At 48.6% G+C, this 12,899-nt stretch overlaps 1 protein-coding gene across 1 annotated transcript in view; it reads left to right on the top strand.

Moving 5' to 3' along the window:
• The window catches only part of LOC110487959 (endoplasmic reticulum-Golgi intermediate compartment protein 1), a 41,213-nt gene that overhangs the window by 27,083 nt on the left and 1,231 nt on the right, over positions 1-12,899 (top strand). Inside the window, exons 5-9 of the mRNA XM_036943561.1 lie at positions 3,589-3,713; positions 5,375-5,479; positions 6,840-6,900; positions 7,123-7,223; positions 12,489-12,611. Of these exons, the coding sequence (XP_036799456.1) occupies positions 3,589-3,713; positions 5,375-5,479; positions 6,840-6,900; positions 7,123-7,223; positions 12,489-12,611 (515 nt within the window). The remainder of the gene's footprint in view (positions 1-3,588; positions 3,714-5,374; positions 5,480-6,839; positions 6,901-7,122; positions 7,224-12,488; positions 12,612-12,899) is intronic.

The following is a 12,899-nucleotide window of genomic DNA, read 5'->3' as shown; positions in this document are numbered from 1 at the left end:
TTCTCACTCTCTGTCTCTCGTTCTTTCTCACTCTCTGTCTCTCGTTCTTTCTCCCTCTCTGTCTCTCGTTCTTTCTCCCTCTCTGTCTCTCGTTCTTTCTCCCTCTCTGTCTCTCGTTCTTTCTCCCTCTGTCTCTCGTTCTTTCTCCCTCTCTGTCTCTCGTTCTTTCTCCCTCTCTGTCTCTCGTTCTTTCTCCCTCTCTGTCTCTCGTTCTTTCTCTGTCTCTCGTTCTTTCTCTGTCTCTCGTTCTTTCTCCCTCTCTGTCTCTCGCTCTGTCTCCCTCTCACTCAATTTTATTTAAGGGCTTTATTGACATGGGAAACATACATTAATATTGCCAAAGCAAGTGAAGGAGATAAACAAAAGTGAAATAAACAATATAAATGAACAGTAAACATTACACTCACAAAAGCTTCAAAGGAATAGAGACATTTCTAATGTCATATTATGACTATATACATATAGTGTTGTAACGATGTGCAAATAGTTAAAGTATAAAAGGGATTTTTTTGGGGGCCTAATAGATGTGGGAGTTTATCAAGATTGGATTGGTTTTAGAATTCTTTGTGGGTTTGCGTAATCTCTCGGAAATAGACTATATAGACAAAAGTATGTGGACAACCCTTCAAATGAGTGGATTAAGATATTTCAGCCACACCCGGTGACAGGTGTATAAAATCGAGCACACAGCCATGCAATCTCCATAGACAAACATTGACAGTAGAATGGCCTTACTGAAGAAGTCAGTGACATTCAATGTGGCACTGTCATAGGATGCCACCTTTCCAACAAGTCAGTTTGTCAAATTTCTGACCTGCTATTGTGAAGTGGAAACATCTAGGAGCTACAACGTCTCAGCCATAAAGTGGTAGGCCACACAAGCTCACAGAGCAGGACAGCCGAGCGCTGAAGCACATTGCACGTAAAAATCATCTTTCCTGGGCAGCAAACTGCCTCTGGAAGCATCGTCAGCACAATAACTGTTTGTCGGGAGCATGAAATGGGTTTTCATCGCACAAGTCTAAGATCACCATGCGTTGGCTGGAGTGATGAATCACGCTTCACCATCTGGCAGTCGGATGGACGAATCTGGGTTTGGAGGACGCCAGGAGAACATTACCTGCCCCAATGCATAGTGCCAACTGTAAAGTTTGGTGGAGGAGGAATAATGGTCTGGGGCTGTTTTTCATGGTTCAGGCCCCTTAGTTCCAGTGAAGGGAAATCTTAATGCTACAGCACACAATGACATTCTAGACGATTCTGTTTTTCCTACTTTGTGGCATCAGTTTGGGGAAGGCCCTATCCTGTTTCAGCATGACAATGCCCCCGTGCACAAAGCGAGGTCCATACAAAGATGGTTTGTCGAGATTGGTGTGGAAGAACTTGACTGACCTGCAGAGCCTTGACCTCAACACCATCAAACACCTTTGGGATGAATTGGAACGCCGACTGCGAGCCAGGCCGAATCGTCCAACCTCCTTAATACTCGTGGCTGAATGGAAGCAAGTCCCCACAGCAATGTTCCAACATCTAGTGGAAAACCTTCCCAGAAGATTGGGGGCTGTTATAGCAGCAATGTTCCAACATCTAGGGGAAAACCTTCCCAGAAGATTGGGGGCTGTTATAGCAGCAATGTTCCAACATCTAGGGGAAAACCTTCCCAGAAGATTGGGGGCTGTTATAGCAGCAATGTTCCAACATCTAGGGGAAAACCTTCCCAGAAGATTGGGGGCTGTTATAGCAGCAATGTTCCAACATCGTGACGGCTGCGTGGTCCCATGGTGTTTATACTTGTGTACTATTGTTTGTACAGATGAACGTGGTACCTTCAGGCATTTGGAAATTCCTCCCAAGGATGAACCAGACTTGTGGAGGTCTACAATTTTTTTTTCTGAGATCTTGGTTGATTTCTTTTAATTTTCCCATGATGTCAAGCAAAGAGGAACTAAGTTTAAAATACCGTTTGAAATACATCCACAGGTACACCTCCAATTGACTCAAATTATGTCAATTAACCTATCAGAAGCTTCAAAAGCCATGACATCATTTTGTGGAATTTTCCAAGCTGTTTAAAGGCACAGTCAACTTAGTGTATGTAAACTTTCTGACCCACTGGAATTGTGATACAGTGAATTATAAGTGGAATAATCTGTCTAAATTCTATATTGTTGGAAAAATGACTTGTGTCATGCACAAAGTAGATGTCCTAACCGACTTGCCAAAACTAGTTTGTCAACAAGAAATGTGTGGAGTGGTTGAAAAACAAGTTTTAATGACTCCAACCTAAGTGGACGTAAACTTCTGACTTCAACTGTGTGAAGAATTTTTCTCAGTTATTATTTTGTTATTAATTTCTAGACTGATATAAAATATTCCTGTTTTGACTAATTTAATAGAGTGAGTTAGGTCTGCTCTACACCAAATTAGCATATCTCCTGAGTCTCTTCCCTGTTTCACACCTGGTAGTGTGGTGGATGGGACTACCAGCTCTCTGTAACCTAGAGGACAACCAGTGGGTCCATCTCCTCTATACCACCCACCTGGTAGTGTGGTGGATGGGACTACCAGCTCTCTGTAACCTAGAGGGCAACCAGTGGGTCCATCTCCTCTATACCACCCACCTGGTAGTGTGGTGGATGGGACTACCAGCTCTCTGTAACCTAGAGGACAACCAGTGGGTCCATCACCTTTATACCACCCACCTGGTAGTGTGGTGGATGGGACTACCAGCTCTCTGTAACCTAGAGGGCAACCAGTGGGTCCATCTCCTCTATACCACCCACCTGGTAGTGTGGTGGATGGGACTACCATCTCTCTGTAACCTAGAGGGCAACCAGTGGGTCCATCTCCTCTATACCACCCACCTGGTAGTGTGGTGGATGGGACTACCATCTCTCTGTAACCTAGAGGACAACCAGTGGGTCCATCTCCTCTATACCACCCACCTGGTAGTGTGGTGGATGGGAATACCATCTCTCTGTAACCTAGAGGACAACCAGTGGGTCTGTCTCCTTTATACCACCTGAGTCTCTTCCCTGTTTCACACCTGGTAGTGTGGTGGATGGGACTACCAGCTCTCTGTAACCTAGAGGACAACCAGTGGGTCCATCTCCTTGTTTCTTGTAGGATGACCATTTCTGTATTTCTGTAAGTCTGGGTTCCTGCTCTTTAGGCCAAAGGCAGATGACCTCTGACCTTGTATATTTCAGGATGAGATAGTAAAAGCTTTGTGTTCCATAGTGTCTAGTGTTGTTTTTGTTTGGTTTAGGCCCAGACCATCACAGTAGGTATGAGCAGAGCATGTTGAGCATCTGATACATACCTCGTAGGTCGCAGGATGGGGCCTGGTGGGGTGTAAAAGTGGGGGTTAGGCCTGTTGCTTCTCTCTCTCTGTCTCTGTGTGTGTGGGTCCTTCACCTGATAGAGGGTGTCCTTAAATAGGGTCCTGTCTGCCTATGTGCCAGGAGAGATCAGACCTAGCAGGACTGAGAAGGAGAAAGAGATGTATTGTTGCTATGTACTGTACTGTGACTAGGCCGGTACCCAACAGAAATGATCTGACCACCGTTGTCCTCTCTCCCCCCCCAGTGGTGGGTCTTGATATCCAGGATGAGATGGGTCGTCATGAGGTGGGGCACATAGACAACTCCATGAAGGTTCCTCTCAACCACGGACATGGCTGTCGCTTCGAGGGAGAGTTCACTATTAACAAAGTAACCTCTGACCCCCACTACACAGACCTCTGACCCCCAGTACACAGACCTCTGACCCCCAGTACACAGACCTCTGACCCCCAGTACACAGACCTCTGACCCCCACTACACAGACCTCTGACCCCCACTACACAGACCTCTAACCCCCACTACACAGACCTCTGACCCCCACTACACAGACCTCTGAGCCCCACTACACTACACAGACCCCTGACCCCCACTACACAGACCTCTGACCCCCACTACACAGACCTCTGACCCCCACTACACAGACCTCTGACCCCCACTACACAGACCTCTGACCCCCACTACACAGACCTCTGACCCCCACTACACAGACCTCTGACCCCCACTACACAGACCCCTGACCCCCACTACACAGACCCCTGACCCCCACTACACAGACCCCTGACCCCCACTACACAGACCCCTGACCCCCACTACACAGACCTCTGACCCCCACTACACAGACCTCTGACCCCCACTACACAGACCTCTGACCCCCACTACACAGACCTCTGACCCTCACTACACAGACCTCTGACCCTCACTACACAGACCTCTCACCCCCACTACACAGACCCCTGACCCCCACTACACAGACCTCTGACCCCCACTACACAGACCTCTGACCCCCACTACACAGACCTCTGACCCTCACTACACAGACCTTTGACCCCCACTACACGGACCCCTGACCCCCACTACACGGACCTCTGACCCCCACTTTACGGACCCCTGACCCTCACTACACAGACCTCTGACCCCCACTACACAGACCTCTGACCCCCACTACACAGACCTCTGACCCTCACTACACAGACCTTTGATCCCCACTACACGGACCCCTGACCCCCACTACACAGACCTCTGACCCCCACTACACAGACCTCTGACCCCCACTACACAGACCTTTGACCCCCACTACACGGACCCCTGACCCCCACTACACGGACCTCTGACCCCCACTACACGGACCTCTGACCCCCACTACACGGACCCCTGACCCCCACTACACGGACCCCTGACCCCCACTACACGGACCCCTGACCCCCACTACACGGACCCCTGACCCCCACTACACGGACCCCTGACCCCCACTACACGGACCCCTGACCCCCACTACACGGACCCCTGACCCCCACTACACGGACCCCTGACCCCCACTACACGGACCCCTGACCCCCACTACACGGACCCCTGACCCCCACTACACGGACCTCTGACCCCCACTACACGGACCTCTGACCCCCACTACACGGACCCCTGACCCCCACTACACGGACCCCTGACCCCCACTACACGGACCTCTGACCCCCACTACACAGACAACCATATTGTCTCTGTATGGTGATATTGTCTCCGTGTGGTGATATTGTCTCTGTGTGGTGATATTGTCTCTGTATGGTGATATTGTCTCTGTATGGTGATATTGTCTCTGTGTGGGGATATTGTCTCTGTATGGTGATATTGTCTCTGTGTGGTGATATTGTCTCTGTGTGGTGATATTGTCTCTGTGTGGTGATATTGTCTCTGTGTGGTGATATTGTCTCTGTGTGGTGATATTGTCTCTGTGTGGTGATATTGTCTCTGTATGGTGATATTGTCTCTGTATGGTGATATTGTCTCTGTATGGTAATATCTGTGTGGCCTCTCTCTAGGTACCAGGTAACTTCCACGTGTCGACCCATAGCGCCACAGCCCAGCCCCAGAGCCCTGACATGACACACGTCATACACAAACTGGCTTTCGGGGAGAAACTACAGGTCAGGACACTTCTATAGACACCCTCTCTATCTGAAACTACAGGTCAGGACACTTCTATAGACACCCTCTCTATCTGAAACTACAGGTCAGGACACGTCTATAGACACCCTCTCTATCTGAAACTACAGGTCAGGACACTTCTATAGACACCCTCTCTATCTGAAACTACAGGTCAGGACACTTCTATAGACACCCTCTCTATCTTATCCAACATCATCCTGCGTACTGACACGTTGTGCACATGGGCACACACACAATGGAGAGTAAGATAATATGTAAGATCCTCCTAAATACCTCTCTGTCTGTGTCTGTCTTGGGTCTGTCTCGGCTCCTGTCTGTCTTGGGTCTGTCTTGGGTCTGTCTTGGGTCTGTCTTGGGTCTGTCTCGGCTCCTGTCTGTCTGTCTCGGCACCTGTCTGTCTGTCTCGGCTCCTATCTGTCTGTCTGTCTGCCTCGGCTCCTATCTGTCTGTCTGTCTGTCTCGGCTCCTATCTGTCTGTCTGTCTGTCTCGGCTCCTGTCTGTCTGTCTGTCTCGGCTCCTGTCTGTCTGTCTGTCTCGGCTCCTGTCTGTCTGTCTGTCTCGGCTCCTGTCTGTCTCGGCTCCTGTCTGTCTGTCTGTCTCGGCTCCTGTCTGTCTGTCTGTCTCGGCTCCTGTCTGTCTGTCTCGGCTCCTGTCTGTCTGTCTCGGCTCCTGTCTGTCTGTCTCGTCTCTGTCTGTCTCGTCTCCTGTCTGTCTGTCTGTCTCGTCTCGTCTCTGTCTGTCTCGTCTCTGTCTGTCTCGTCTCTGTCTGTCTCGTCTCTGTCTGTCTGTCTCGTCTCGTCTCTGTCTGTCTGTCTCGTCTCTGTCTGTCTGTCTCGTCTCTGTCTGTCTCGTCTCCTGTCTGTCTCGTCTCTGTCTCGTCTCATCTCCTGTCTGTCTCGTCTCTGTCTGTCTGTCTCGGCTCCTGTCTGTATGTCTGTCTCGGCTCCTGTCTGTATGTCTGTCTCGGCGTTTGTCTGTCTGTCTGTCTCGGCGTTTGTCTGTCTGTCTGTCTCGGCTCCTGTCTGTCTGTCTGTCTCGGCTCCTGTCTGTCTGTCTGTCTCGGCTCCTGTCTGTCTGTCTGTCTTGGTTCTGTCTGTCTTGGCTCCTGTCTGTCTGTCTCGTATCTGTCTGTCTCGTCTCCTGTCTGTCTGTCTGTCTCGTCTCCTGTCTGTCTGTCTGTCTCGTCTCTGTCTGTCTGTCTGTCTCGTCTCCTGTCTGTCTGTCTGTCTCGTCTCTGTCTGTCTCGTCTCTGTCTGTCTGTCTCGTCTCTGTCTGTCTGTCTCGTCTCGTCTCTGTCTGTCTCGTCTCCTGTCTGTCTCGTCTCTGTCTCGCTACAGGTGCAGAATGTCCAAGGAGCCTTTAATGCGTTGGGAGGAGCTGACAGGCTGGTCTCCAACCGTACGTAGAGATCTGTTTATCTCTCTGTCTGTTGCCTGTGTATGAGAGGTGTGAGAGAGACCCCTACAGAGCAGAAGGACTAAGACATGGAAACGTTCCTCTCATGGGAATCCAAAAGGGTTACTATGGTTACTAGAACAACGCCTATTCTAGCAGTCTCTCATTAAAAATAACTATACTATTTTATTCCTGTTATAAAAGTTAACTTGTGTTCCCTTGCAGCTCTGGCATCTCATGACTACATCCTAAAGATTGTCCCAACAGTCTATGAAGACCTGAGTGGAAAACAGAGGTTCTCCTACCAGTACACAGTAGCCAACAAGGTATGGACTAGAACCCTACCAGTACACAGTAGCCAACGAGGTATGGACTAGAACCCTACCAGTACACAGTAGCCAACGAGGTATGGACTAGAACCCTACCAGTACACAGTAGCCAACGAGGTATGGACTAGAACCCTACCAGAATACTGTAGTCAACGAGGTATGGACTAGAACCCTACCAGAATACTGTAGTCAACAAGGCATGGACTAGAACCCTACCAGAATACTGTAGTCAACAAGGTATTGACTAGAACCCTACCAGAATACTGTAGCCAACAAGGTATGGACTAGAACCCTACCAGAATACTGTAGTCAACGAGGTATGGACTAGAACCCTACCAGAATACTGTAGTCAACGAGGTATGGACTAGAACCCTACCAGAATACTGTAGTCAACGAGGTATGGACTAGAACCCTACCAGAATACTGTAGTCAACAAGGTATGGACTAGAACCCTACCAGAATACTGTAGTCAACGAGGTATGGACTAGAACCCTACCAGAATACTGTAGTCAACAAGGTATGGACTAGAACCCTACCAGAATACTGTAGTCAACAAGGCATGGACTAGAACCCTACCAGAATACTGTAGTCAACAAGGTATGGACTAGAAACCTACCAGTACACAGTAGCCAACGAGGTATGGACTAGAACCCTACCAGTACACATTAGCCAACAAGGTATGGACTAGAACCCTACCAGAATACTGTAGCCAACAAGGTATGGACTATAACCCTACCAGTACACAGTAGCCAACGAGGTATGGACTAGAACCCTACCAGAATACTGTAGTCAACGAGGTATGGACTAGAACCCTACCAGAATACTGTAGTCAACGAGGTATGGACTAGAACCCTACCAGAATACTGTAGTCAACGAGGTATGGACTAGAACCCTACCCCTGCCAGTATACTGTAGTCAACAAGGTATGGACTAGAACCCTACCACAATACTGTAGTAAACAAGGTATGGACTAGAACCCTACCAGTACACAGTAGCCAACGAGGTATGGACTAGAACCCTACCAGTACACAGTAGCCAACGAGGTATGGACTAGAACCCTACCAGAATACTGTAGTCAACGAGGTATGGACTAGAACCCTACCAGAATACTGTAGTCAACAAGGTATGGACTAGAACCCTACCAGAATACTGTAGTCAACAAGGCATGGACTAGAACCCTACCAGAATACTGTAGTCAACAAGGTATTGACTAGAACCCTACCAGAATACTGTAGCCAACAAGGTATGGACTAGAACCCTACCAGAATACTGTAGTCAACGAGGTATGGACTAGAACCCTACCAGAATACTGTAGTCAACGAGGTATGGACTAGAACCCTACCAGAATACTGTAGTCAACGAGGTATGGACTAGAACCCTACCAGAATACTGTAGTCAACAAGGTATGGACTAGAACCCTACCAGAATACTGTAGTCAACGAGGTATGGACTAGAACCCTACCAGAATACTGTAGTCAACAAGGTATGGACTAGAACCCTACCAGAATACTGTAGTCAACAAGGCATGGACTAGAACCCTACCAGAATACTGTAGTCAACAAGGTATGGACTAGAAACCTACCAGTACACAGTAGCCAACGAGGTATGGACTAGAACCCTACCAGTACACATTAGCCAACAAGGTATGGACTAGAACCCTACCAGAATACTGTAGCCAACAAGGTATGGACTAGAACCCTACCAGTACACAGTAGCCAACGAGGTATGGACTAGAACCCTACCAGAATACTGTAGTCAACGAGGTATGGACTAGAACCCTACCATAATACTGTAGTCAACGAGGTATGGACTAGAACCCTACCAGAATACTGTAGTCAACGAGGTATGGACTAGAACCCTACCCCTGCCAGTATACTGTAGTCAACAAGGTATGGACTAGAACTCTACCACAATACTGTAGTAAACAAGGTATGGACTAGAACCCTACCAGAATACTGTAGTCAACGAGGTATGGACTAGAACCCTGACAGAATACTGTAGTCAACGAGGTATGGACTAGATCCCTACCCCTGCCAGAATACTGTAGTCAACAAGGTATGGACTAGAACCCTACCCCTGCCAGTATACTGTAGTCAACGAGGTATGGACTAGAACCCTACCCCTGCCAGTATACTGTAGTCAACAAGGTATGGACTAGAACCCTATCCCTGCCAGTATACTGTAGTCAACAAGGTATGGACTATAACCCTACCCCTGCCAGTATACTGTAGTCAACAAGGTATGGACTAGAACCCTACCAGAATACTGTAGTCAACGAGGTATGGGCTAGAACCCTACCCTTGCCAGTATACTGTAGTCAACAAGGTATGGACTATAACCCTACCCCTGCCAGTATACTGTAGTCAACAAGGTCCAGAGCAAAGCAGTCAGAAGTCCAGTATCTCAAGATCCCCGCGGGCGGTAGTCCTTTGTCGTTATACAAGGAGTGGTGTTCACACATTTAGTTTATAGTCCTGGACAGGAAGAGGTAAGGCCTCCCATCAGGAGAGCTGTGATTGGCTCAGGTGAGGGAATAGGTCCTGGGTCAGCCCCCATTCACCTGCACCAAATTTCAGAGTGGGTGCCAGACTTCGAGAGGCCTACAAGCCACAGTTTCTCGCTGTGAAGTTTGGAGGAGGATCAGCGATGATCTGGGGGTGCTTCAGCACGGCTGGAATCGGGCAGATATGTCTTTGTGAAGGACGCATGAATCAAGCCACGTACAAGGTTGTCCTGGAAGAAAACTTGCTTCCTTCTGCTCTGACAATGTTCCCCAACTCTGAGGATTGTTTTTCCAGCAGGACAATGCTCCATGCGACACAGCCAGGTCAGTCAAGGTGTGGATGGAGAACCACCAGATCAAGACCCAGTCATGGCCAGCCCAATCTCTCCAGACCTGAACCCCATTGAAAACCTCTGGAATGTGATCAAGAGGAAGATGGATGGTCATAAACCATCAAAACAAAGCCGAGCTTGCTTGGATTTTTGTGCCAGGAGAGGCATAATAAAAATGAAGAAAAACCCTTGAATTAGTTCAAACTTTTGACTGGCTCGGTATGTGAGAATACTGTTCATTGACTCCAGCTCAACACCATGGTGCCCACAAAGCTCATCGATTTAAGCTATGGACCCTGGGACTAAACACCTCCCTCTGCAACTGGATCCTGGACTTCCTGACGGGTCGCCCCCAGGTGCTAAGGGTAGGCAACGACACGTCTGCCACGCTGATCCTCAACACTGGGGCCTCTCAGGGGTGTGTACTTAGTCCCCTCCTGTACTCCCTGTTCACCCACGACTGTGTGGCCAAACACGACTCCAACACCATCATTAAGTTTGCTGATGACACAACTGGGGTAGGCCTGATCACCGCCAATGATGAGACAGCCTGGCAGTGTGATTCCAGGAAACAACCTCTCCTCAATGTGAGCAAGACAAAGGAGCTGATTGTGGACTACAGGAAAAGGAGGGTTGAGCACGCACCCATTCTCATCGATGGGGCTGCAGTGGAGCAGGTTGAGAGCTTCAAGTTCCTTGGTGTCCACATCACCAAAAAACTAACATGGTCCAAACACACTAAGACAGTTGTGAAGAGGGCACGACAACACCTTTTCCACCCCAGGAGACAAAAGATTTCACATTGGTCCCCAGATCCTCAAAAGGTTCAGCAGCTGCACCATCGAGAGCATCCTGACCGGCAAATGCTCGGCATTTGTCACTACAGAGGGTAGTGCGTATGGCCCAGTACATCACTGGGGCCAAGCTTCCTGCCATCTGGGACCTCTATACCAGGCACTGTCAGAGGGCCCTAAAAATTGTCATACTCCAGTCACCCAAGTCATAGACTGCTTTCTCTGCTACCGCACAGCAAGCGGTACCGGAGCGCCAAGTCTAGGACCAAAAGGCTCCTTAACAGCTTCTACCCCCAAGCCATATGAGCTGAACAGTTAATCAAATGGCCACTGGCCTATTACATTGACCCCACACAAAGTCACTTTACCTCTACCTACCTGTACAATTACCTCGACTAACCTGTACCCCTGCACACTGACTCTGTACCGGTACCCCCCTATATATAGCCTCCACATTGACTCTGTACCGGTACCCCCTGTATATAGCCTCCACATTGACTCTGTACCAGTACCCCCTGTAAATAGCCTCCACTTTGAGTCAGTACTGGTACCCCCTATATATAGCCTCCACATTGACTCTGTACTGGTACCCCCTGTATATGTATATAGCCTCCACTTTGACTCTGTACCGGTACCCCCTGTATATAGTCTCCACATTGACTCTGTACCATAACACCCTGTATATAGCCTCCACATTGACTCTGTACCGGTACCCCCTGTATATAGCCTCCACATTGACTCTGTACCGGTACCCCCTGTATATAGCCCCCACATTGACTCTGTACCGGTACCCCCTGTATATAGCCTCCACATTGACTCTGTACCCCCTGTATATAGCCTCCACATTGACTCTGTAACGGTACCCCCTGTATATAGCCTCCACATTGACTCTGTAACGGTACCCCCTGTATATAGCCTCCACATTGACTCTGTAACGGTACCCCCTGTATATAGCCTCCACATTGACTCTGTACTGGTACCCCCTGTATATAGCCTCCACATTGACTCTGTACTGGTACCCCCTGTATATAGCCTTCACATTGACTCAGTACCGTAATACCCTGTATATAGCCTCCACATAGACTCTGTACAGTGAACACCCTGTATATAGCCTCCACATTGACTCTGTACCGTAACACCCTGTATATAGCCTCCACATTGACTCTGTACCGTAATACCCTGTATATAGCCTCCACATTGACTCTACCGTAATACCCTGTATATAGCCTCCACATTGACTCTGTACTGGCACCCCCTGTATATAGCCTCCACATTGGCAGTACACAGCCAATAATATGACATATTATAATGTCTCTTTGTCCCGCCCCTGCAGCAGTACACAGCCAATAATATGACATATTATAATGTTATGTCTCGTTGTCCCACCCCTGCAGCAGTACACAGCCAATAATATGACATATTATAATGTTATGTCTCTTTATCCCGCCCCTGCAGCAGTACACAGCCAATAATATGACATATTATAATGTTATGTCTCTTTGTCCCGCCCCTGCAGCAGTACACAGCCAATAATATGACATGTCTCTTTGTCCCGCCCCTGCAGCAGTACACAGCCAATAATAACATGACATATTATAAAAATATGTTATGTCTCTTTGTCCCGCCCCTACAGGAGTACGTAGCCTATAGCCACACAGGAAGGATTATCCCAGCTATCTGGTACCGCTATGACCTCAGTCCAATCACAGTCAAGTACACAGAGAAGAGACAACCCCTCTACCGGTTCATAACTACGGTAAGTTACCCTAACCTCTCTACCGGTTCATAACTACGGTATGTTACCCTAACCCTAACCGCTAACCCCTCTACCGGTTCATAACTACGGTATGTTACCCTAACCCTAACCGCTAACCCCTAACCCCTCTACCGGTTCATAACTACGGTATGTTACCCTAACCCCTAACCCCTAACCCGGTTCATAACTACGGTATGTTACCCTAACCGCTAACCCCTAACCCCTCTACCGGTTCATAACTACGGTATGTTACCCTAACCGCTAACCCCTAACCCCTATACCGGTTCA

This window comes from Oncorhynchus mykiss, chromosome 14 (genome assembly GCF_013265735.2).
Source record: "Oncorhynchus mykiss isolate Arlee chromosome 14, USDA_OmykA_1.1, whole genome shotgun sequence".
Classification (NCBI taxonomy): domain Eukaryota; kingdom Metazoa; phylum Chordata; class Actinopteri; order Salmoniformes; family Salmonidae; genus Oncorhynchus; species Oncorhynchus mykiss.
Note: the sequence above shows the minus strand (reverse complement) of the source record. Positions and strands in the feature narration are given on the sequence as shown.